Here is a 27669-nt window from a genome sequence, read left to right as displayed (position 1 = left end):
TATCTTGGATTTTTTATACAGATGCATGGATGAAAATACCCCTATACTAGAAGAATTGATTACTTTACGTCAGAAGCAAGCCAATCTTTTAGGATATCCAAACCATGCAGCTTATATTTTAGAAGAGAGAATGGCAAGTACTCCTGCAAATGTGGAAAAATTTTTAACCAATTTATCAGATAAACTTCAAGTTCTATGGAAGCAAGAAAGAGTTGATATGCTCAACCTGAAAAAGGAAGAGGTATGTTTAAATTTATTTATTTAATTTCTGTGTATTTACATTAAGTGGCTACTGTACTCTACTTGATCTGTGTAGCTCTTGTATCTATTCATTAATGCACAAAGTATTTAGGAATTTAAAGTAGAATTTAGTAAAATGCCTGAATTCAAAGATTTCAGAGAACTTTTAGAAGTACAGTATTTGATATTCTGGACAGGTCAGACATCGTGTGGAAAATAGTGTACTTTATTTATTGTTGACCTTTTCATCCGATAGATGCAAAGAAGGAAGGCACCATCACTAAAGTATTTGCCAGCTTAGAGCATTTCACATTTAGTTCTACCTGTATTACTTTCAGCGTTGAATTGAAAGTTGTTCGTGGGATCAAACTAAGTTTATGAATACATCACCTATGTGATGTGCCATACCTTCATTCTTACTTACTTTCTTCCACCTTGCTGCCCAACCTCTTAACACGCTATAATGCTACTGTGAGGTTGTCCTTCAGTTGCACATAACTGCTGAATGATCTCCATTTCATAAATCCAATGCAATTAAGAATCCTTCCTGATAATATCTTGCCTAAAGCCCATTATCTATAATAAATGGTGGGCTTTATAGAATAATGATCATAGTTAGAAACTATGACATATCAAACCCATTTTTCAGTTGTGACATTCTAAAAGCCCAAGAGAGTGCCAGAGTAAATATTTATTACATAGAAGTTGTCACACTTCTTTTATCTGTGAATACTGAAGAAAAGACAACGGGACCTAATCTCCTTCATTAAGGAATGCAGGTTAACACTTAACAGTTAAATCTGTGCATAAACATCCAAAATTTAGTGAATGTTAAGTTTTTAATACGGGGCATTATTATTTTATTACTACAGCATTATACAGTATACTAGATTTTTTTTCATACTAACCAGTCTAGTGCTGTGCTTTAGAATGCATATGCATATAAGGAACTGAACTTATCATGGGTAGGGATTTAAGAAGATAGAGGTAAGAGAAGAGAATTTTGATATAGTTATCATAAAATTAATGTACCGTATATTTCTGCATATAAAACAATCCTTAAATTCTAAAATTCACTCCAAAAAATTGTAGGTCGTCGTATACAGCCTATATGAAAATTACACTTATTTCTTCCCCACCGTTATCCCTACGTTAAGGGGTCGATTACCTGATGCACCTTCACCAATGTCTTCTATCAAAGGCATCCTCTTCCACCAAACCTCTTCTCTCCATATAATCCTTCACCTTATCTCGCCATCTAATTCTCTTCTCCCCCTAACAGGTTCCTCCCTCCTCGCTCCCTCCCCACCATCCATCCTCAACATGTGCCCACACCATCTCATTCGTGATACTCCTATCATCTCTGTAATCTTTACTACACCTACCATTCTTCTTATTTCATAATTTTCCTGTCTTTCAAGCAGTGATATTCCCATAATCCCCGTTAGCATTCTCATCTCTGTTCTCTCAAGCCTTGCTTCCTCTTTTCGTTTTAAAACCAAAGTTTCTGGTGCATACATTAACAGTGGTCATATTATTGTGCTATAGACCTTAACTTTTACCTTGATTAATATTTTCTTATCACATACCCCTCCTGCTACCTGTCTCTACTTTTTTCATGTTGCTTTTATCCTGTTCTCAACTTCAGCCTCACATGCTCCCTCTTGCTTTATAGTAGATCCCTAGTATCTAAATTGCTCTACCTCTTTTATATCGGTTCCTCTACTTTCTTGTATGGCTATCCTGTCCCTATCTTCCTTAGTGCTCACCATAGCTTGTCTTTATCCACATAACCCTCAAGCCACCCCCTTGAATTCGAAATGATGTTTATTGGTAGGCTATCCTAGGCATGGGTACGATAACCGAAAATAAAGGTAACCAAACTGTATTTACCTTACGTGTTATTGGCATAAGTTCATGATAAATAGCCTATTTGAGGAAATATTCCACATAAGCAATTAAATCAACTTTTATCTATGCGAGAATAGCTGACAAGTTGTAAATATCAAGTTATCGTTGCGTTCTCTTCTTAGCAACCTTTATCTTTATCTACCCTTTCGATAATTTTAATGGTAGCATTAATAACGGTAGTAATGAAGTTTACATTGGTATAATTATTTTTCATTAAAAATCCATCATGACTCAAATTATCCTCACTCCCTCACTTTTACTCCAATCTTGCATTATCATCTCTTGACACTTTGAGCGTCTAGCGGCAGCACATCTTTACTTAAAGCTCTTGGTATCATTAGTTATCACTTGGATGTGTAACTGCATTCGTTATGATCGACGATGAAATGTAAGCAAAACATTGGTTTCTGGTTTGGTTGACATGTTTAGAAAAACCATGATATAAAATAACTCATTTCATTTATTCTTAATTTTTAAGGATTAAGTAAGTAAAACAAGATCATTAATAACATAATCATTACATAACCAATTCTTTATAAGAATTTGTTGCTGCAAAAGCTAACCTATACAGGTGATGAAACGTAAACAAAATGAGGATTTTTGTTTTAGACAGTGTTTAGGGAAAAGATGATATAAAATTGCCTTTAATTTATTTTGGATTTTAAAGATACAGCAAAAGCTAGCCTGTACACTGTTGATTTTTTTAATTCACAAGTAGTGTTATATAACAGATATGACCTAAATTAATTAAAATTGCCATATCTTTTACCTCTTCTATCTTTAGGTCGTTTTATATTTCGAAATATACAGTACTGTATTGCATAACAGTATATTATTAGTAAAGTACAGTATTGTACATTGCATTGCTTTAGTATACTACACTGTATTACACATCTAATGTACAATTACATTACTAGGGGGTATGTTTTATGTAACAGGCAAAACACATTTGGAATTCCTTATCTTGGGAGTGACAAACACTATACCCACAGGTAGGAGGGAATTTATTATCATGCAATTGGAAAATCAAAGCAATTACTGGTAATTCTTAGTATCAGTTTGGATTAATTGACAGTGTTTGGTATGATGATTACATTATGAGGTTTAGTGTGAAAATTTTTTTTATGGCAAAATCCTAATCATGATGCTTTACAAACAAGTTCAAATTAATTTATTTTCTCAATTTTTTTTATCATTATTCCATTTTTTATCATTTATTTTAATTTTTGTTGGAAACAACTTGAGTCACATTTTGAGACCTTGATAGGCTTGCCCAAAGGATTTGTTTTTTAATGAGTATGAAAAAGGAAGCAAAGCAAAATTTAAATTGAATCTTTAGGTGGGTAGAGATCAAATGGAATGTATAAGAATATGCAATGCAGTTCTGTTGGGAACAAGAATTTACTGCAAAGAATCTCTTGTACTATCTACAGTTTGTAGCACTGAGCACTCTTCAAAGAAGTAACTCCTTCCTAGTATTTTTTTTTTTATTCAACATACTATCAGTGTTTGATTGAGGAGAAATAAGCATTTAAATAATGAAAATTTTGAGATCTCAACTGCAATTCTTTAGACAATTGGTTGAAAATTGAAATTAGTGAATGACTGCTAATAGAAAATTTGTATTTTTATTTACATTGAACATGGCAAGTTAACATTGTTTTATGAGTACTTCTTTCTTTTTTCAGTGTGAAAAATTTAATTATGAATACTCTGGTAAACTCGACTTTTGGGACTTCAGATATTACATGAATCAAGTTGAAGAGAAACTTTATGCAGTTGATCAAAATGAAGTAAGCTACAAGAATGATCTTCATGCTGTTTTCTGTGGAATAAGTTTTGATATTTGGGCAAGTGGGAATGGTAAACTTCCATGGCAAACGTCTTATTCATGTTAGGTTATATTTTTTAAAATGGTTGCAACCATGATTTTCTTATGAATGTGTTACCGTATAGTATTAAGGATATTTTTATGAAGAATATATTATACTTTAGAAATAATAACAGGAATCCAAAAGTTTTTTATAAATACTTGTAGTTTAAAGTCTATGACAACATATAAGATTTGCTTTCTTTGCTATTTGTTTTCTTTGCTTCTATGCTTCTCCATCACTGATGTTTGGTATATTCTGATAAAATTCATTCATAATATTAAATTTAACAGAGTACGCAACATCTTTTTATTCCACTTAGGTCCGGCAGTACTTCCCATTGGAAAAGGTAACATCAGGCCTCCTTGGAATATATCAAACTCTTTTAGGTCTCAAATTTACTCAGGAACCCGATGCTGACACCTGGCATGATGATGTTAAATTGGTAAATATTTTTACCTCTTCAAAATCGAATGTTGCTTATCCTTTTTTTTATAACTTTTAAAATTTATTTTTTTGTCAGTAAATACTATTTAGGAATGATTTCCATAAATCTTGCCTTAAAATAGTAAAATGCTATTAATTCAGGAGTGACAACTTAATGAACCATTAATGAAAATAAGAAATACAAAAAAATATTCACAGCCATGCCCCCTTATCCGTGGTGCCTCTATATGCTGCCAATAACCCACTTGTCGTTTACTAAGAGAGTAGAGCATAAGTGATTAAGACATCAACAAAGATCCTGATCCAGATTATTTGGTTTGTGCCTCAAGTTCACAAATATTTCTTTGTCATTTTTAGTTTTTAACTATTTTAGTGCCTTATTAACACCAATGGAAAGCTGTATACAGTTAGTAATTGTGTACTGTCTATTACTGTTTCAGCATTACACAGGCATGTGTCCATTAGTTTTTAATTTATTTTATAGTGCCAAATTAACAGCGATGAAAATCAGTTAACAATTTATAGTAGTGTATTGTATATTTGCATTTGAGCATTACACAGTTGATCATCACTTGTTTGCTCTATTCTGTGGGTTTCAGTTGTTACTTTTGCTTATTGCTGTTATCATGTAGTTGTCAATGATGACAAAAATATAATTACTTTAAATTTATTAATTAGGATAATGGAAAATGATGCAAAGCCCAAGGAGAGATGTTTTGGGTTGGAGTACTGCATTTGATTTTAATGGTTTGATATTGTCATCTGCAAATGTTGTTGAAGTGTCTGGTGGAAGAGTTGTTAACGACTTGGTTGCCTGTCAAGTAAATTTAGATCTTTCAAATAGACTAGGGACAAATGGGCTCAGTTTTATATTTTTAAGTAGTTTTTGCTTTATTACCTTGATGTTTTTAAAATTTTCTTGGCTTTATTACTTTAATGTTTTTAAAATTTTCTTGGCTTTATCAGCTGTAGATACAAATATAAGTACTAGTCTAAGTTCTTATACAGTAAGTACTAATTTTTCTCTAATAATGTTAGTAGAATAACTGATAAAACAAAAGTATGCTGTCCTCTGTATGGATGTCACAACATGATACAGGTGTAAATTCCTTTAAACAAAATCTCTCTCTCCTTTGTCTCAAGACAATGTTACTGTGTTGTTGGTGACATAGTATTGCTGTTCCCCATCGCAAGGAGTTCCAATTCTCAGTTTTATATAGGACCCAATAAGAAACTAATTTCCTCCTAGTTTCCTGTCCCATATATTTCCATCAGACATCATGTCTTGAGAATGAGTTAGACCAACAGATCCATTTCCTAAGGTCTTACTGCCAGGTCCCTATCATTAAGACATGTAGGGTGATCAATATGCGTTATATAGAGGAAGGCCATTTTGAATTGTCTGATAAAACCACCATGTTGTCTCCAAAGCTATCTAGTGGAGACAAGAAATTTTAGGCCATTAAGAATTCACCACTTTCATTCATGCTTTTAGCGCTTGTTGGAGAATGGGTAATGTTACTCCACTATGTAAATGCGTTTTTGGTAGCTCAAGTACAATGGATTACCGCCCAATTTCCATAACTTCCATATTATCTGAAGTTTTTGAACATCTTTGGCAAAACATCTTAATAAGTTTGCAGAAGGTAATTATTTGTCCCTAGTTAGCAACTTGGTTTTCATAAAGGTCTTGGAGCATGTCATGCCCTTCTTACAATCTCCAATGCTGTACAGAAATCCCTTGATTGTGGTCAGGAAGTGCGTATGATTGGCCTTAATTTTAGTGCTGCCTTTGACCATGTTAATCATATCATGAGGACCTTGTTTTCAAACTCAAACAGTTGGGAGTGGGTGGGTCGTTTCTTAGCATCATTATTGAATTTTTACGCATAGATCGCAGAGTTTTTGTTGATGGGCACCATAGTGAGTAACTCAGTATAGGAATGTGATATCTGATGTTTCTCAGGGTAGTGATCTCGGCCCATTACTTTTTAAACTATATTATTACTTGCTAAGCTACAACCCTAGTTGGAAAAGCAGGATGCTGTAAGCCCAGGGGCTCCAACAGGGAAAATAGCCCAGTGATGAAAGGAAAAAGGGAAAAATAAAATATTCTAAGAGTAACAACATTAAAATAAATAACTCCTATATAAACTATATAAATTTTAACAAAACAAGAGGAAGAGAAATTAGATATGATAGTATGCCCGAGTGTACCCTCAAGCAAGAGAACTCTAACCCAAGACAGTGGAAGACCATGGTACAGAGGCTTTGGCACTACCCAAGACTAGAGAACAATGGTTTGATTTTGGAGTGTCCTTCTCCTAGAAGAGCTGCTTACCATAGCTAAAGAGTCTCTTCTACCCTTAGCAAGAGGGAAGTGGCCACTGAACAATTACAATACAGTAACCCCTTGGGTGAAGAAGAATTGTTTGGTAATCTCAGTGTTGTCAGGTGTATGAGGACAGAGGAGAATATGTAAAGAATAGGTCAGAATATTCAGTGCATGTGTAAGCAAAGGGAAAATGAACCGTAACCAGAGAGAAGGGTCTAATTTAGTACTGTCTGGCCAGTCAAAAAATGCCATAACTCTCTAGTGGTAATATCTCAACGGGTGGCTGGTGCCCTGGCCAACCTACTACCTACTAATGAGATATGGTTTGACCTAGAAAACAGATGATGCTACACTCTTTGCATCAATTGCATCTCCTGAATGTAGATGTGGGGTTGCTGAATCCCTTAATATATTGTAGCTAAAGTTAGTTGATGGTGCAAGTTATAGGGCATGAAGTTCAATCCTAACAAAACTCAAAGAATGATTGTTTCTTTAACTCTGTATGACTTTTAAAATTTTAGGTGTGATTCTCAACAGCAAATTTACTTTTGAGAAACACATTATGTCTGTGTCTTCTTCAATTGCACAAAAAATTGGCGGATTGAGAAAGTCTTTCAAGATTTTCGGTGATCAATTTATTCTGAAGAAGTGTTTTAATTTTCATTCTACCTTGTTTTAAGTACTGATTCTCATCTTAATTTGTTGGACAGGAACTTACGGTCTATTAAATTTCTTATTCCTGATCTAGATGTTAATCTCCGACACCGTTGTTCAATTAGTTCGTTATGCATTTTGCATAAGATTTTTCATAATTCTGACCATCCTTTTCATTCAGATCTTCCGGACATTTCTATCCTGTTCGTTATACTAGGCATGCAGTTAATTCTAATAGTCAGGCCTTCTGCATCATGAGGCTCGATACTAAACAGTATTCTAGAAGTTTTATTCTAGCTGTGACCAAGTTGTGGAATGATTTTCCTAAACTGGTAATAGAATTGATAGAACTTCAAAAGTTCAAACTTCCAGCAAATGTTTTTATGTTGAACAAGCTGACATAAATCTTTTTATAGTTAAAATATGAAATATCTGTTTTGATATTGTTTTTTAAAATTTTTATTTGTTAATTATTTCTCATATTTATTTATTTCCTGGTTTCCTTTCCTCACTGGGCTGTTTTTCCCTGTTAGAGCCCTTGGGCTTATAGCAACTTGCTTTTCCAACTAGGGTTGTAGCTTAGCTAATAATAATAATAATTGGTTAAAGTGAATGGAAACTAACTAGAATCTATATACAGCATGCTGAGACTTCCAATCAATGATTCCAAATAAAAAGTGTTATTATTGACCCTCATAATAGGGATAAAAAGCAGGCATCAAAAGGTGCTTTGGAGTATCAGTAACAGACTCTTAAGGTTTCTGCAATTTTGGAGCAAGTATCTAATTCTTGTAACCCTGATGCCTATAGATCTATATTGATTCTTTGATTATTGTAGTTAAGACAGTATCTCCCGCTTCAGTCGTTTCGTCAGTTAGAAAAGGGATTTGGATAGAATTAGCAGGTGCTTATTTCTGCATTCCATTTATCACTGATCTAAAAGTTGATTTATGCATGGACTCCATCTATCAATTCACATTGCTTCATCAATGATTTTTAAACTAAAACTTATTATTCCATATTTACTTTCCTGCCCTCATCCAAACTTTATTTAAGGTGATACGATAGCTTAGATGTCACAACTGGTTTAATCAGAATCCTGTTTTTGTTGATCTTTCTATCCGTTAATCTGAATCTTGTTCTTATCTTTGTACTCAGGAGACTTGTTTTTCTCCACTCCCTTCTCTGTACATGGCAAGTGAGGGGCAGTATAATAGTTGGAGGGGGGGGGGGGTGTTTACACACTACAGAGAGGGATAAATTTTTTGAAGTTACATTATATCTCTTCTGTGGTCAGGAAGTTGAAAATCTGAATTAATACATTGTACTATTTAAAGACAAGTATGATAAAAATAGATTTTATATTTGAAGACAAGTATGATAAAAATAGGTTTTACTTTTAAAATCATCTTATTTTTATGAATATTCCAAAGTGACAATTTCTTGACTTCGACATGTAAACTTGTGATAATTTTTTTCTCTATACCCAGCTTGGGTTGTTAAGTTATATTTTTGTATTTCAAAATTTTTTTTTTGATGGAACTTAATGTATGTGCCAACTTTTAATGTTTTTTTTTTTTCTCCAGTACAGAGTTAATGATGCCAAAACTGACGAGAAGATGGGTTACTTCTTTTTAGATTTATATCCACGTGATGGAAAGTTTGGCCATGCTGCAATTTTCCCTCTTCAGCCATCATGTGTCAGAAGTGATGGCGAACGTCAGGTTAGCATTTGGATTTTGTTCTGGAATTTTCAAATATCAGTTTCAATGGTCTGGATATAGTCTTTTGGAAAACATGTCACATATTTGATCATATGCTTACACTGTTGAAGTTGGTATTTCCATTATGCTTGACAATACTGTTACTAGACATCATACAAACCCTCGTTCTTTAATTCGGGAGATTGCTTTGGCTTGAGCTGGAATCGTGTATTCAAATGCTTATCCGACTGGAGAGGGTACCGGGCGAGGAGTCCAGCCCCTTCCAGTAGGATCATAACTCACTTTTTACTTTGACTGCTGTGGCGTACGCATGTACAGTACTTTACAGCACTTGTCAAAACTGTTGATTCCTTTTGCATAATGGTGTGTGGTTGATGAATAATGAAATGGAAATAAGAACTTAGTGTGGTCGGGGAATGGGCGGTCGCTGCAGCTGCTTCATGACGAAGCCGGCTGTAGATCTGTACTCCCTCTGTATCTTAGGGGGGGCATGTCTGTTTGTAGGTATCCCCTTAGTTTAAGTGTCGATCGTAGCCTCCATGCAGTGGCAGGGATGTGCCCTGAAGAGCAAGAAGCACGGTAAACGTTTGTTGGAGCTGGAATGGGCAACGCCCAAAAAGACAATGGTGAAGGTTACTGCTGCTGTCACTTCGGGAGGTGGTCTGCTGCTGCCGCCTCCGAGCTTATACCCCTCGGAGATATTCCGCTGGGGTTGTGAGAGAGCAAATAGACAATAGCATCCTTTTCAGGCTCTGTTGGTGTGCTGGGAATTGCAGGTGTTCTCCACTCCCCTTCAAAGGCTGAAGGGTTTTCTGATATGAGGCTGTTGACAAAGAGTTTGACCCAAGGAAAGCTTGGAGTTCCGTAGGTCTTTCAGGTAGGCCCTCCATGACTGTTTTGAGGGAGGTGGTAGCCAAGGCTACCTCTCTCTTAGTACCCCCTGAGCAGATTTGTGTTTTTATCTCGTGTGGTGCCAGTGGCAAAGTGTGTGGTGGTTCCCGAGTGTCAGGGAATCTGGTGGTTAGTAGGTCTATGTTGGATGGCCCCAGGCCTGGTAAGGTAAAGGTAAGGTATCCCCCATCTCTTTGGTGTGGCCTTGTTCCCTAATCCAGTTCCAGTGTTCTCCACCCCTTCCCCTGTGTCCCTCATTATCAGTGGTGTGCCTTCCCGTTCCCCTATGATAGTGCCCCATTGTTGTGGCTTCTGTTGGGAGAATGTCATTCTTGGCAGTCACTCAGACCTAGACTGCTTTGTATGCAGAGTTGGAGTGAGGAAAAAGCACTTGAATTTTTCTTCCTATTCCTCCTGGTCTTCTTCTCAGCTGAAGAGGAGGAAGAGGTGAAAGAAGTCCAGGAAAGTCGGCCGTAGTTATAGGGATAGGACTCCTTGCTACACTACCTCTTCTTCCAAAAGGATAGAGGGCTCCCGACCCCATCGGGCCTTGGCCCAGGCCCCAATGCAGCCTGGTGCAAAAGGTAGTGGCTCGATTCCTTTTCTGTGGGGTCCGTGCAGGGGGCTAGCGGGCCAGCTAGAGCTGGTGTACGAGTTTGGGGTCCTGGCCCCAGGGAGCCCTGGCCCAGGTACTGTGCTGTGGCCTCTCAGGGACATTGCAAGAAACTGGGGGCAGGACCTTGTGTATGGCCCCCCAGGGATATTGGTAGGGACCAGGGCCAGGACCTTGTGTACTGGGCCTGTCCCACTACAGCCAGTACAAAGGTGTACAATGTGGTACACAGTCTGTTCAAAGGTGTATGGAGGAGCTGCGGCAACCTCCATCTGCTGATTTTCCTAGATGGACGATTGCTCCTCCCTGTTTTGTAGAGTGGCTCTTGGAGTAGGGAATTGTACATTTTACTGTTGTACTGTTGTGTACTTTAGTAAATAGATGAAGATTGTAGGGAAGTAAGTCTTGCTGCTAGTGCATTCGGGCACAGGGCCGTGGTTGTCTCTCTTTCCCGACCCTTGGCGCCAAAGGCACAGGTACCAGGAGTTTTCACTTTGCCTTAGGCTCGCTGGGCCTTCCTCATCCTCTATTATGTGCTTTGTCTGCCCTGGGGACAAAACAGTTGCATTCGTAGTGGGAGTAGATTCTTCAGTGTGTGCAACTTCACCCTCTCTGTGTCCTCAGGATCGGGAACTCTGGGGCATGGTCCAGAACCCTGAAAGCCTATCTACCCTGAGTGCAATGGCCTGGAAGAGATCCCTGTGGCTCCAGCTTCTTGTGGAGGGAGGAGCTTTGATCATTGATCAGCACTGTGGTGTACGATCAAATCTATTTATTTGAGAATTCTCTCCGTTCTGGCATATCAAGGAAGATCTTGTCACCCCCATTCTCTAGGCAGTCGTATCCCACCAGTCAATGAACCCGTGGGCTGACAGGGTTTTGAAGAAGCGAGACACTGGTGGCTCGGTTAAAAGCAGGATAACTTGAAGATGGCGTTGAGGAACCCATCGACGTAGTTCCATGTCTCTTGCCATGCAGATGGTAGTGAATTTGTGGAGGATTGCTTCACGGTTCCCTGAACTACTGAGCTGTTGCCTTTAAGGGGGCCAGCTGGCTAATGCCGTTTTTTAAGGACAGGACTTTGACATTCATATCACTTTATAAGGTGACTTAGGACATCTCCAAACTGCATAAGATTTTGTCTAAAAGTCATTTTTTTTTTCATTATGGTAAAAAAATAAACCATAAAAATCAGGGGGAAAAAATTGAGAAAAAAATAATGAAACAAAAATTGCTAGAAAACCCTTCATTTTTTTTTTATAATGTCTTTCTAAGTTATATACCAAATCTCAGTGCTATATCTTTAAAACTAAGGGAGAAGATAGAATTTGAAGATCAATAAGTTTAGTTTTGAGGTACGAGCGGCGTTCAAAGTTTTTCTTTGTATTTTTACAAAGACAATATTAATAAATCATGATTATTATGACTTTTATGTTCCTTTTTGAATATTAATAAACCAAAACAAAGTTATTTATCATAATTTAATCATAAATGAAGATCCTTTTGTTCAATATTTTGCTTCTTTAGGCGAGAGGGTCGCACCGTCATCATCTCTCTCCTTCACTAACTGCCTTCACCAATATTACCCACTTCTGAACTCTTGTTATAGTGAATTTTCCTCTTATGTTAGTGAGATGTTGAAATTGTCTTTCCCTCTTAGGCATGATGAAAAACGAGTGAATGTCAGAGGTCAAACTCAAACGTGTACTCTATGAGGTTTGTGCTAGGACTGAGAGGGCCGAAGGGTGTAATGACTTGTAATACATCATGGAATCTATACATGGAATCCATTGCTCACAATTTTTTTTTTTATCAAAATGTAATAATTATAAAAATTTACAATAAAAGAAGAAATACTGCATTTTCTTGTAGGGAACAATATTTTTGGTTTATTGTTACTTTTACTAATTACCCTATAACTATGAAAGTAAGAGGAGTCTTGACGAAATATATTGTATACGCATTCTCCATTGCCATTCGAAGTTCTGTTAATTTTTTCAGGATTTTGTGTTTTTCTTCCTATGCCCCCATATATTGGCATTCTAGCTGGCCCCCGTAAGGGCTCTGGCTTTTCGAAGGGAACAACTGTCAAACCTGCAGGTTAGTGATTGGGAATGGGCCAAGCGTCTGCTCAGAGACCCCGTTCCGCAACTCTCACTACATCTTTAAGAAAAGAGCCTGTGCTAGCACAGCCTTTTTGATCACCACAGGTCACTCCTTGTAAGAAGGATGGTTGTGAAAAGAGGGGAAGGGGAGGGAATCACAGAGACAGGCATTTCTCCTCAACCGGTATCGAGAGTAGGGCGTTGTTGGTCTCGCCACTGGGCTACTTGGAGACCCAAGGCCGAGCCTCGGTTTGCAAGTGTCCTTCGGGCGGTTACTTACTACGCTTTCTGGATCTCAGCCCCCCCATGTCCTGTTCCAATCGAGATCCCGATGGGACATCCAACATTGACGGAAACCTTGTGTTTGGGGGTAGATGTGAAAGTGATGTGATGGAGATTACACCATAATATAGGATAACTCGATCTCAAAAGAGAGTTATAAGACACAGAAAGACCTCCACACCCAGAGATAATCAGGTGACTTTTCAAGGTCTTGAGAACTTTATTGATTTATCTGTGTCACACTGAACAGTTTCCATATATTCTGCACTACTGTACCAGTAGATTAATGGGCTGCATGGATGAAACATTCTAACACCCTTGTGAGAGTTTTGACGATCTCTGTGGCTTCCCACTGTTCAGCGTGTTTTGTCGGATGATCTTTAGTATATTGTCCAACCTTATCTCAAGGTAACTGTGTTGGCTTCTAGTTGGTTAGAGGCAGTGCTATGCCAATCTGTTAAGCCTTCTTGTTGATGTGCCAAGAGTTATCCTGTAGCACATACTCCTGTGACAGCCACACCAACTGAAGTACCACTAATGCATGGAAGAATTTTCCTGCAGGATGTCATGGGAGATTTCAGATATTCAGAGTTCCACAGTACTGTAGATGTACTTTACAAGTTTATACCGATGAAAGTAGGCCATCTTTTGTTGTCAATGTTTGAAAGTGATTTTTTTTTTCAGCATCTGCTCACTGGATCACAGCATTCATAGTTTTCTTTCCGAGACATTTTCTTCTGTCTGCAATGAAGGTTTATCATGCATATCTTTTCCAGGTATTCTGGCTAAATGACTAGATCTCTCTTCTTTAGAAGTATCCAAAGTCCTTTAAAGCTTAAAGCTTTGAACAGTCCTGGCCACCTCTTGAACTTGGACCTTTAAAGTGGGATGTGACTTCTCCTTCAAGACTTCTGATGACATGACCTAGGATGGGTGGGGTTGACTAAGACGACGTGTTCATCTAAGGAATGTGGTCTTATGACCAATCAAAATTCTCGTCGTTGATTGTGCTTGCTTTGCAATTATTTGAGTCGGTTGCTGAATCAGTGTCTTTTTATTTTTGAGTAGGAGAGGTAGGTGCATGCCTGGGGACACACTACTTCTTAATGGTGATCACCAGACTGGGGTTCGAGTCCTTCTCAAACTCTTTAGTTCCTTTGGTCACTGCAACCTCAATATCCTTGTGAGCTAAGGATGGGGGTTTCAGGAAGCCTTTAGGTCTATCTGCTGAGATCAGCAGCCATTGCCTGGCCATCATTGGTCCTAGCTTGGGTGGTGAGGGGGTTTGGGTACTGATCATACATAAGGTCAGTCTCTAGGGCATAGTCCTGCTTGATAGAGGAACATCTATGTCCTTTGACTCTGCCATTCATGAATGGCCTATAAACCTCTAAACTTTGAACCATGTTCTCACTCAGGAGTCAGGTGTGTTCATTCATTAGCCAAAAGCTCTGCTTACTCTTGAGCTTTTCCCTGTGGACTCCAGGTACTACTGAGGACAAGGGAGGAATCTTGCCAGGTTGCCTTGTCATCTATCTATCTCGGGAAAGTGCCCACAAGTCCGGAGACTTGTACTTCCTGCTATGTGTGGTAGTTGCTCTTATGTTGGGTCAACCTGAGCAGCTGTTTGGGCTGAACAGCATATCATCTATATTATTATATTAAAATGTTGGATGACAGTTATGAATTGGTCTTTCCTATTTCTGACTTGTATTTTTCACAGTCACACACCTTTATCATTGATCAGACCAGATGGAACATGTTTTAAGATGGTCGTTTGTCAAAGGAATTAATTTTCCTCCATCCTTTCTCTTAACAGTGGGGAAAGGGGGACATGAGCATGTAAGACTGGGGACGTCTTGACGCTTCTTGGTAAGATGGCAGTGTCTCATAATTCATTAAGATAGCCAAATTCTATTGGAATTTCTTGAAGTCTTCTCATATTTGCACATACACCAACTCGGGTATCCCACATCCAAAGCTATCCAGGTAGTTACATTAATTATCCATCCACTGCCCTTAAATATGTATCCCATTAAGTAGGGAGTTTCCTTTTAAATGACAAAGGATTATATATCATGGTAAGGATAATTTGCAAATCTTGAAAAGGATTGGCATTGATCCTTGAACACAAACCAGAGTCGTCTACAGTATAACAAATACTGCCTTAAATCAACCATGTTTTTTTATACATATGTCAAAAGAAAATGGTTAGGGAAATGCTCAGTTTAGCGGGTTATCCAGTTACCCTCATCAGTTACTACTAAACGTACCGAATTTCTTGTTAAAAATTTCCACGGCTGTTCCAGTTTCACTGAAAGAGTATCCATGCAAATGACCGTAATTTGTATGCAAGGAAAAATACAAATGATAGTTAACAATTTTAGTTTTTGTAAGTGGTACTATGTGATTTCTAAGTCGGGTTAGATTATAATTGCAATAGCCATGTTAGAATGCTGAAGAAGTGTCAGTTTTTCTTTGGGGGTTTGACATATGTACTTTGCGGATTTAGAGATCCAGTATGACTACTAAGAATTTTTAGAAATTATCAAGATGTTGAATAGGCTGACTTGAGTATCTTTTTATAGTACTGTAGTATATGAAAGGTATTCTTTGACGTGGTTACTGTACTGTTCTTAAAATATTTTGTTTAAATTGTTCATTACTTCTCTTTTTGTTTATTTATTTTCTTTCCTCACTGGGCTATTTTCCCGTGTTGAAGCCCATGGGCTTATATCATCCTGTTTTTCCAACTAGGATTGTAGCTTAGCTAGTAATAAAAATATTTTTTTTATTCTATAACAGGTTGCAGTGTGTGCAATGATGTGCAATTTTACAAAGCCTACCAAAGATAAACCAGCTCTATTGGATCATTCAGAGGTATGTTACTAACAATCTAGTTTTGCATACTTAGGTATTGGTAAATGATTGAACAACTATATACTGTTTGCAAATTGACTGCTTACTAATTAATCTGTTTATTTTTAGGTGGAAACTTACTTCCATGATTTGGCCATGTCATGCATCACATATGTTCACGAGCAACGTTTGCCATGTTTGCAGGCACAAGAGTTGAAAGGGATTTCTTAGAAGCACCATCACAAATGCTGGAGAATTGGGTTTGGGAAAAAGAGCCTCTTGCTCTCATGTCAGCCCATTATGAGGTGTGTGAACTGTGTTTCTTCTTCAATTAATGTTGGCTATATATTTTGTAATTTTATTTTACTTTTTTTCATGGAGACAGAATACAGTTTTAATGGAAGAGGTTTTCCTGCAGTTGCGAGTTAGAATGTGTGTTGTATTAATAACATTCATTAGGTTAAGATAGTGAAGTAGATTTGCATCATGCAAGTTAAGGAAAGGGTTTTGAATTAAATACAAATAATGGAATTATTCTTTAGTAACATTTTTGTGATTTTATTTTGTTTCCAGACAGGCAAAACTCTTCCTGATGAGATTGTTGAAAAGTTGGCAAAGTCAAGAAAAGCAAATGCTGGTGGATTCAACCTTCGTCAGATTATCTTGAGTACATTTGATCAATCAATTCATAGGACAGGGAAGGCTGATACAAAGTCTCTCTTTGCCCAGACATACAGAGATATAATGGACATTGAACCAATACCCAACACAAACATGCCTGCTAATTTTGGTCATTTAGCTGGTGGCTATGATGCTCAGTATTACGGATATTTAGTAAGTACTAAATGATACTATATTAAGGAAGCATGATAGAAATAACCCAAAGCTAAAAAATAATAGGGTAACAAGAATTTCTCTCAATTGATTAATCTAGTAGAGAAGCTTAAGGCCTCTTTGAGATTATTCCCATAAAATCATAAAATTTTTTTTTACAATATGGAGAATCTAATATAAGTATAGTCAATAAATATAGTCTTCCCTTCATCAGGTGCTGGCTTTTATGGTCAATATTTCAGATGAACTGATCCTCATGTAAGAGTCCTACAAATAAAGAAAATTAATTGTTCACTTAAAAAAGACAAAATAAGAAGAGCTGTTCTTACACGTATACAAACCCTTGTCCTTTTGACAGTTGGATTTTAGAAAAGTATAGTTGGAATTTGGCTGTTGAAAACTTAATGTGGTGACAGGGAAGTACCCCCCTCCCCTCACTGATTTCAGTACAAGATACATTCTTGTGTCATCTCCAATTGGGCATTTTATCCTTTTGCTTTTTTAGATAAATTGTTTGGCAGATTGTCGTATGTAAGTGTTGTTAAGGAAGAAGTGAATTTCTGTAGTTTTTTCCTGATAACTGTAACTCACGACAGTTGTCTGTGCAACCTGCAACCTACCACATTTTTCTTGTTCTGACTGTTGGAGGATTTGTTTATTTCCTAATGAGTGTGGCTTGATGGTGTCCATGTAATAACCCTGAGGAAGTTGATTCATTGCTCACTGTTGTGGTTGTCTCTGGTAGGAGTTTTTACTACTGCCGAATGTGAGGGGAGGGGGTTTTGCTTTTCTTTATGTCAGTGGTTTCCCGCACCTGGGAACTAACCGTCCTAATGAAGTTAAGTGCCCCAGAAGTTTCTGCTATTGGTGTGCTGGAAGAAGGAACTGCTAGTGGAAGGGAGGAGCAATTTTTTGCTTACTTGAAATCCTCTCCTGGGACGGTAATACTTTTTCTCTTGAAATTGTCTAATCCATCTTTGAATGGGAGTTAGGACAGACTTCTCAATTTATCACAACCTCAGTTCTAGACAAAACAGAGAGACTTTTCTAGGAGGAGAAGGTCGTCCTACAACTCCACTAGGATCATCCAATTATCCATTGTCATGCCCATGTGGATACCAGTTTGAAGATCTTTCTGAAAACTTGGGGTCCCATTGACAAGCTGAAGTAAACCTCACTGAATTTGAAGCAGTTTTCCGGCTGTACTATCTGGAGGAGGGGTCAGATAGGGATTTGGAAGTACGTGTCATTCAAGTCCAAGGTGACCATTAAATCCTGAGGCCTGATTGGTTGTCTGACTGTGGCTGTAGTCTTCATCCTGAAGTGTGTTTGTCAGATGAACATATTCTAAGAAGAGAGGTCTATGATCAGTCACTAGCCTCCAGATGCCTTACTTACAAGAAAGCTTCTTCCTTATAAAAAAAAAAAAAGCTTTAATTGAAGAGGGCTGGGGAGCCATTGCCAACCTCCAGAACGGTGCTATTCTTCAACATGGCTTGAACTTACCGTATGCTAACCCTTGGTGATACAATGTCACCATGCGGGGAATCAGAGGAGGAGGAGGAGGAGGAGGAGGTAAACGCATCGAAGGACCTCCACCCTCCATCTCTCTGCACCATGGAAACTTTAAACTCCTCCAGTTGACCAGCACACATTCTGCCACTGGTGGTGAGAGACGGGGGAACAACCTTCCAAACAGACTTTTTCATCTGCCTTTCCCCCTATCACTACTGAGACCCTGGTTCTGGCAGGAAGAGGGTTAAGATTGCATCGACACATTATTAAGGATGGATTCAAGGGCTTAGCCGAGTTGGTTTTTGAGGCCGAATCAATTGAGTAGATGTTTTGCTCTGTCCTGATGTGGAAGGTTGAAGTTGTCAAAAGGGCAGCACATTGAAGGATAGTGTGCCAAGTTTCTATCCTCCTCTTTTACACTGTTGCCCTACTTTTGCTGGCGGAGAGATAAGGCTCCTTCAACGACGAGTTACGTAAATTATCCTTCTCGGCAGCTTAAGTACCGTATTGGCCCACTGATTGGCTCTGGTGCATTAGAAACTTAAATAGGCTAGCTCCCATCAGTCAGGACAAAGTCTTTAAAGCCCTGCTTCTTTAATATTAAGGTCAGTTAAGTAGAAGACCAGTGGTCCATCCAAGAGGCCGCTTACACAAATACCCATGGCCATGACTTCTGGTACACGCCAGATGTCTCTGTAACTTACGAGGTTAATTGAAACCATTGTAAGACGTTCTGCTGAGCAACCTGGTGACAAGTCTACAACTGCGGTGTCTAGTGGAAGAGGGAAAGGTATTTTCTCCTTTGTACAATAATGTTTCCTTTACTTCATAAAGACCGCAAGAATCAAGCAGGAGTATCCCCCCACCCTCAAAGAGACCAGAAACACTATTTTCGGCTAAGGCTGACCAAGGGAGCTTAAGTTTAGACCTCGCGCTGCTAGTGGGTAGGACAGAGAGGGTCGATGGCTACCTTCCTGCCCTTCTAGGGTGGGAAGATGTCTCGTAGGCCGATGACCTTTTTGATACAGAGTAACACCTTAAAATGTCAAATCTGTCTCGACTTCCGCATCTGATAGTTACGGCACAGCTGGTTGAGAAAATTACCCTTTGGAATTCTGTCTAACTCTAGGAACACCACTGTCCAATCCCAAGACGGGTTGTCCTTTCAGGATAGATGAAAGATGCAGCCAGTTGATGTGTCCGTGGCCTGGTCTGAGATCCTGACAACCTGAAGCTGTTGAACCAGTCATGGATCCAGTGGTTAAACTTCCTGGACAGCCTTCCAGTTCTTGCCCTCCTTCCTGCGGGCACCAGCTGCAAAGGGAGAGATTTGGCTTGTTGAAGTTCTTCAATCATCCGGGAGCGATGCAGGTTGAAGGTTCATCATCCGCTTCTTCAAAGGAGGATGTTCTGCTGTGAACTCAATTGGGAATACATGTAATTGACAGTTGTTCCGATGTATTGTAACTACGAACTACTCTCAGATTCCATTCCAAGCAAGAGGCAAAGCCTCAGGCCAGTATCATGCCACAGAGTATGTTCCCTGCGCAAAGCGACATACTGTCTTTGACCCACAATGGACCGAGAAGAAGGCCGTATCAGGCCTGGTAAGGAGAGGGCAAAGGTCGCTATTCGTACTCTAGTCATTGCCCAGTGTAGACCCATACTTCTCGCTCGTGACAAACTGTGACCTGCGTTTGCGTTTTCAATTTATTGTGTGTGCTAAGTGTTTAGATGGATAACACTCGTGTTCGTCGTTGTCTGGGTGTGAATGGGAAAGCATGTTCGGCTTTCCTTTCACATTTGGAAATTGATCTCCATTCTTTGTGTACCTCATGTCGTGGTCGTGCCTGTACTCAGAGCGATACGTGTATTGAGTGGGCTGAAACCCAATGGGCTCTTATGGCCATGAAGAGGAAAAAGAAATGGAAAAAGTCTTCCTCGAAGAAAGGCAGTGGTTCGAGACCTTCGTCGAGCTGTTCTTCAGTAATTCCTTCCCTTCTGTCGATGTCGCCATCACTACAGCAAATCAACGAGGGAGAAGGGACTACGCCGATTCAACCACTCTCTCCGTTGTTATTGGCTCCCCCATACCATCCCCTTCAGTGAGTTCGGCACTCATATCCCTTCTTCGGAGATTGGAGGAAAAGATCAACAGGATGAGCGAGTCGACCGCCTCACGTGGCTCACACGTGGTGCCCTCCGACCGGCCACCAGAGCCGCCATCTTGGCCTGCCCACACATACGCACAGCCTCCCCCTACCTCATGACAATCTTGGGGATACCGGGCACCCCCTCAGCCACCAGCGCCATCTATTGGAGCTACCTCATAGGCCTCCTCATTGGCTTATGCCGCTGCGCCGCCATCTTGGCCTTCGCCAAACTGCCGCCCCATCATCGGAAGACGCCTCTGACCTGTATTGGGGTGAACTGTTCTCAGATCCTTACCCTTGGGATCAGGAACACTGGGGAGACACTCCGAGGACCCCGTTCAGGTCCCCTACGAAGGATCCTTTGCCACCATGGGAAGAGCAAACCCTTCATGGAATGCCCCCGTCGTTATTCCAGCTTCCCTTGCAGGACCATAGGAGGTAGAGAAGAAGAGAAGGGGGGGTACACACTCTTCGAGGACCTTTACGGGTTCTCCCCCTCTCGCATCGGTCGTGGTGGAACCCGTCCCCAAGAAGAGAAGGTTGGAGGATGCGACAGGCTGTCGCCATTTCATCAAATTCTTCAAGGGCCTCTCAAGGTTGTAGAGGTCCCCTAGACCATCATGCCTCATCAAGTGGGTGTAGAGCAAAGGATCCGGCCAGGGCTCATCCTCCCCTTCGTGGACAGGACCTCCGGAGGGGAGATTCTTTGGAGAAGATGCCCACCAGTCATCGGAGGGTCTGGCAGAAGAGAATCCTTACTTCGATGGAACACTCTTCCTTCTTCTCCAGGGTGTTGGCGCTCAAAAGGCACCTCAATAACCTGCCGGAGCCAAACCCTGTTGTTCCTCCAGGGGAAGTTTCTTTGTTGGAGGAGCAGTTTGGCATCCTTCGAGAAGCTCGTCCCCCTATGTCTCTCCCCTTAGCCCCATCTCTGGGCAGAAAGCTGGGGAAGATTAGTGTGGCTGTCGCCGACCCCAAGAATTCTCTGAAGCCTTCGGGGTCAATGAAGTTGTTGCCTTACCCAAGGGTAAGGCATCAAAGATTCTACGCCCCGGAGGATTTTCCACAGACAGCCAGACCCGTGGAGGGGAACTTGGCATCCCTGTCCCCAGGATTATTGGAAGATAAGGTTACAGGGAGTTCGGAAGCCTTTTCTATCCAAGAGATCATCGCCCTCAGGTCAGCACTGTGGTCTTCATTCTCTGTCTCCTTGTGGTACAACGCCATGGGTCCCTTGGCTCTGCAACAGCCGGGTTGGTCGGACCAGGCCAAGGAACAGTTTATGGAACTAGCAGTGTCAGGAGGTTCATCTCCTTCCAAGCGGAACAGTCCCTGGTAGCTGCTTCCAACATTGTCCTTCGTAGGAGGGACACAGTTTTTCACAGGATGCTGAGGAGGCTTCCCTCGAGAGAAATAAGGAACCTGCGAAACTTGCCGTTTTCAAACGTGGCACTGTTTGATGACAGGTTGATTGAAGAAGCCCTCAATAAGTGGAGTAGGGACAACAGAGATGCTGTTCTCCACAGGGCCTCCAGCTCCTCCTCCAGACATCATAATCATGGGAATAGGGAGGCTCCAAGTCCTCCTACAGCAGTTAACAGGCTTCCTCCTCCCTCTCCACGCTGGTCCAGACACCCGCAGCCCTCCTCCGTACCAGGCAGAAGTGCTCCTCCTAACGGTCGGCAGGGGTTTGGACAGAACCGACGACCACGCACCAAGTTCCTTAGGAGGAAGTAGGAAGAGAGCCCCCCACCCCCTCTTCCATGCTTCCTTTAGTGGGGGGATGCCTCAATCACCGGTGGGAAGCATGGGTCGCCCAGGGCGCAGACCTATGGGACTATTCAAGTCCTTCGTGATGGGTACAGGTTGCCCTTCGAGAACGACCTACCCACCGTTAATAACGGCCTTACAGGCCCAGGCTACTACCCACAAGGACAAGGCCATAAGATTGGCCTTAGGAGAGGAGATCTGCGAATTATTACAGAAAGGCGCTGTCCAATGAGCACCCCTACAAGAATTGGGGTTCTTCAGTCGGCTCTTCCTGGTGGAGAAAGCCACAGGAGGTTGGAGACAGGTGATAGACCTTTCCTCCCTCACATGCTGTCCATAGATCTAAAGGACGCTTATTTCCAGATCCCAGTACACCCCTCCAGCAGGAAGTTCGTCAAGTTTAAGTGAGGAGAAAAGGTCTTCCAATTCTGCACCCTCTGCTTCGGTCTCTCCACAGCCCCCAAAGTGTTGGGGATTGTCGTGTACTGCGAGATGTCCCAACAATGCCCCTCCATGAGGACAGTGTACCTGGGAATGGATTTATGTTTGGTCCAGGCCAAGGCCTTCCCCATGTCAGAGGGGCTTGAACGCTTGGAAGAAGTCAGTCAACCGTTCCTCAGGGGGAAACGGCCAACTTTCGTCAGTGGCAGAGGCTTGTGGGGCACCTGGTGTCCTTAGAAAAGCTGGTCCCTCGGGGCAGGATACGTCTAAGTCCAATTCAGTGGGGACATGAAAAGATTGTTAGCTCCTCAGACCAAGGATCGACCAGAGGACCTAACGCAGGCATCAAGGGAGGCTCTCCAGTGGTGGTTGGACAAGAAGAATATACTGGCGGGAATATCCCTCCTGGACTCTCCTCCCGAGGTACTGTACTACTATTCAAGGACGTGTCCAAGGAGGACTGGGGAGCTCACCTGCAGGACAACTCGGTATCGGGTCTTTGGAGCGAGGAGGAGAAGACCTTCCACATAAACGAGCTAGAACTCCTGGCAGCGCAGAGGGCCCTACTGTCCCTGGCGGACGAAGTCACGGGCAGAAAAATCTCCCTAATCTTGGACAACTCCACGGTGGTCGCCTATATCAAGAAACAGGGCGGCCTGAGGTCCCGTTTTCTGCAGGACCTGACGGAGGAGATTCTAACCTGGGCTGAGGTAAATGGGACTACCCTGATGGCAAGATTCATTCCGGGAAAAAGAAACGTGGTGGCGGACGGCTTGAGCAGGAGAGGCCAAGTCCTAGGCACCGAGTGGTCCCTTCATCCAGAAGTTGCAAGGTGGGGGGGTCTCCCTCCCTGGACCTCTTTGCAACCAGGCTGAACGCCAAGCTACCAGGTTCTTGCTCTCCAGTCCCGGATCCAACACCAGTCATGGAAGATACCTTTCAACATCCCTGGGACGGCCTGGATGCCTACGCGTTCCCTCCGGTCGGACTCCTGCGGCAGACCCTAAACAGACTTAAGGACCTCCAAAAGGGCTCAGCTGACTCTATTCGCCCCCTGGTGGGTAGAAAAGGAGTGGTTCCCCGACCTACGAAACCTAGCAGTTGCCCAGCCGTGGCCCCTTCCCATCAGAAATCTTCTCAGGCAGCCTCACTTTCTGAAGTTTCACGAGGAGCTCGGAAACCTATCCCTTCACGCGTGGAGGTTATTAAGCGCCTTCTGACAAGGGAAGGATTCTCCCCAAGGGCGGCTTCCCAGATGACGGGCTGCCTCCGCTGCTCCTCGAGGGCCATATACCAAGCTAAATGGCCAGAGTTCTACAAGTGGTGCCGGAGAATGAGCGTAAGCCCATAGGAGCCTCCATCCCAACAATAGCAGATTACTTGGTTCACCTAGATAGAAACATGTCAGTGCCATCCATCAAAGGGGTCAGAGCCACCTTGGGACAGATCGTGTGGTTGGAAGGAATAGACCTTGGTGGTTCCAGGCAACTGTCCATGCTTATCAGGAGTTTTGACCAGTCCTGCCCTCCTCAATCCTTGAAGGCTCTGGAGTGGGATGTCCTCTTGGACTTCAAGAAACCACCGTTCAAGCCCTTGTGGTAGGCTCTGGACAGAGAATTTACCCTGAAGACTGTGTTCCTCCTCGCCCTGGCCTCTCCCAAACGGGTGGGAAATTGCATGGGCTGGCAGCTAATGTTAGTCACTCCAGCTGGAAGGAGGCAATACTTTGTGCCCTCCTTCGTAGTCAAGACCCAGAACCCAGATCCGAGGTTCTCGGAGGTGGTGATCCCAGCCATCCCTAAGTCAGATGTCTTTGAGGACCTTCTGCTGTGTCCGGTTAGGACTCTCCGAAAGTCCCTGGCATCGACGTCCCGCTTGAGGCCCGCCGTGAAACACGTATTTATATCCACGGGCAAAGTGAGGAAGGCGATTTCGAAGAACACTATTTACTACTGGCTCAAGGAGGTAATTCGAAGGGCGTATGTAACGAAGGGCAAGCCTAATGTGCCAGGCCCCATGATATCAGGTCCATCAGTACATTGATGGCCTTTTCGAAGAATATGTCAGTGGCGCAGGTGTGTGGAAGAAACAGAACACCTTCACTTCCCATTACCTGAAAGACTGCTCCTTAGTGTCTCGCGATGACATCAGACTCGGCCCCATCGTGGTGGCACAACAGGGATTTAATGCAACGACTTGCACACAGTGTTAAAGTCCAGTTTGGGAGACGCGGTGAGTTCCATACCCCCTTCTCCTGCTATGGCATGTATGATAGTTCTACGTCGATGGATGTCCCCCAACTTGGGCGAGTGTTATTGCAGGTTTCTTGTAGTTTTCCCCCAACAGGCCTTTCATATTTATCACCTTGTCTTCTGCCCCTTCCTCGTTTCAGTTCCCACCTCCTAAGCCTAAGTCTCCTGTGAGAGTAGTCCGTGGTTACAGTGCATCGGAACAAATATCAAATTCTTGGTAATTTGAATTTTTCCTAGCATACTTACCACAGACTACTCTCGAAGGTATCCCTACATACCCTGCTAGTTCTCAGAAGTAGCTGGTACTAAGACAACGGTGGCACCTGGATAGAGTACGAATGGCGACCTTTGCCCTGTCCTTATGAGGCCTGACACGGCTTCTTGGTGCATTGTGGGTCAAAGACAGTCGAAGGTCGCTTTGTGCAGGGAACATACCCTGGGGCATGTTACCAGCCTGAGGCTTTAATGGAGTCCTGGTTGGGGGAAAAATTTTCTGGTCGCAAGTTTAAACTAAAGAATAACTCCTGAGAGAGTAGTCCATGGTAAGTATGCAAGGAAAAATTCAAATTACAAAGAATTTGATATTTGTAAAACTAGGAAAGTGCCCCCCCCCACCCGCGGGTCACACCTCTGGGGAGGGTGTAACCAGAACCTGACCCCTATTATGTAATCTGGAGTTGAGCTTATTGGGGGATAAATGTGTAGTAACTGGATTCTTCCACTTATACAATACTAGTCTAGCTGTAGAGTGCTGCTTTAGAGATCCTGAGACGAATGCTTACCCGAGGAGTCTCGCACGAGTTGGAGACTGTACTGGTAAGCCTCGGTTGATCCTCTGTATAAAAGCCTAAGATTTAACCAAGGCACTTTGCGTCAATAGGCGTAGGAGATGATGATAAGAGCCTAATGTGGCCAGGCCAGAAGAAGAGGAGCCTTGTATGACCAGAGCACACGATCTTTAAGACCTGTCAGGTGAAAATGGATTAGAATGATCCCTTTTCTCCAATTTACCTCTTCAAGAGATGAGCACCTACAAAGATAGGTGAAAAGAGCTATGAAAAAGTGCGCTGTGATGAAAGGTAGGTGCAGTCAGTTGGGAAAGGTCTATAGCGTCCACAACTGGAATGATCATTATCCTCCAAAGATTGCTTTGCTACCACACGTGAGGAAGGAGTGCTTGTGAGGTGGTGAACGCCTTGAAGAACCTTGCTTTGTAGAGAAGGGATGGCTAGAGGAAGTGCACCTGGACTGATGGGCATCACAAGGAGTGAAGTAGCGAGATAAGCCGGAAAAGAGCTTGCAGGAGATTGTCCAAAAGACAGTGGCGTTGATCCGAAGACCGATGAGGAGTTGGGTCTCAAAGCACGCACGCAGAGAGAGAGAGAGAGAAAGAGAGCTAATTAACATGCTGGAATATCAAGTGTTATCCACTTGCAATGAAGGCTTTCGAATTTCAGTAGGGTGGGAATAAAGTTCCGGTGAAGTAAGTCAAACTGGGGACTTCTGAGGAGACACTGAAGGGGCGATGACCTCTGGAAAGTGTCTCAAAGGTTTGTTGCAGTCTTTCCTTCAATGGAGAGATGAGGAACCTTAAATATCAAAGGAGGGTCACTAGAGAAATTGGAAGGACCTCCTTGCCCCCTGGGATTGACCTGAAGTTAAACGGACACCTGGAGGAAGCCAAGAGAAGAGTCAGAAGGTAGACAGTACCAGGGGTGGAAGAAGCCTGGATAGTAGCTTTGTCTTTGAGGATGACCCTGATGTTGAATTCCTTTTGTGCTTCCTCCTCCTCCTGTCATACTTGAGAGCAAGCATGTCCTCAGCATGAAGGGCACAACCGATTAGGATCAGTCGAAGGAGAATTCGTAAAAGTGATGCAGGTCTTCGGCGACTCTCCCAGACATTAATGCATAACAAGTGCCTCAAAGCAAACATGCTTTAAATAAAAAAATACAGTAGTTAGATTTTCTATGTGGTTTGTCAGTGAGCGGGGAAGGGACTGTTGCCTCCCAGCTATAAGATGTAACTATCTGCTGGTTGTTTACGTAAAACCTTGTTATTAACAGCCTTGTTCGAGATACACAGTTATGTAATTTCTTAGGTTAAGGACAATGGTTTACATATAGTGTATGAACAAAAAGTAAAATGTACATTGTGAAAAGAATTCTACTGTATATAATCAATGGAATTTTTGTTCAAGTAAAAAAAAAAAAAAAAAATTGTCTTGCATTATTCACTTTGATATGTAGGCTTAACGAAAGGTACTTTTACAGCATATTTTCAACTTCTTGCATTACCTCGGTTCTCACTTCCCTTCATCTGATCTTGTTGGCCAGCTGCCTCAACCTACTTCATAAATTTTCCCCACAGTTCTATCCCCATGCCAAATCTACTTAGCATTTAGCCATGCGTCTCATAGAATAAGTAAAATTTTGAACCTGTTCTGGTAACAAATACAATAAAATATTTTAATTTTTACTAGCCTCTTAATCCTTTATTTCCCAGTGGAGTGAAGTTTTCTCAATGGACATGTATGACAGCAGATTCAAAAAGGAAGGACTACTGAATCCAGTCATTGGTGCAGACTATCGTAAGCTTATTCTTCAGCCAGGTGGATCGAAAGATGCAGCCGTTCTCCTTAGAGACTTCTTGGGTAGAGATCCTAGTCTGGAACCATTCCTTCGCAGTAAAGGACTTCAAGCGTAAACCTATTTTGGAAAAAAAAAATTTTGAATGTGTTGACTTGTTTGGTTTTTTCTTCTTTTTTTTTTT

The 27669-nt window shown here is 41.6% G+C and overlaps 1 protein-coding gene across 1 annotated transcript; it reads left to right on the top strand.

Moving 5' to 3' along the window:
• LOC137638199 (thimet oligopeptidase-like) lies at positions 1-27669 on the top strand. The gene is given in 9 exon segments (XM_068370280.1): positions 1-241; positions 3840-3944; positions 4345-4467; positions 9045-9182; positions 15879-15953; positions 16062-16077; positions 16080-16237; positions 16506-16766; positions 27403-27669. Coding segments are annotated over 9 exon segments (1293 nt in total). The 5' UTR covers positions 1-25; the 3' UTR covers positions 27604-27669.

This window comes from Palaemon carinicauda, chromosome 3 (genome assembly GCF_036898095.1).
Source record: "Palaemon carinicauda isolate YSFRI2023 chromosome 3, ASM3689809v2, whole genome shotgun sequence".
Taxonomy (NCBI): domain Eukaryota; kingdom Metazoa; phylum Arthropoda; class Malacostraca; order Decapoda; family Palaemonidae; genus Palaemon; species Palaemon carinicauda.
The sequence above is the reverse complement of the archived record's forward strand: the minus strand, read 5'-3'. Positions and strand labels throughout refer to the sequence as shown.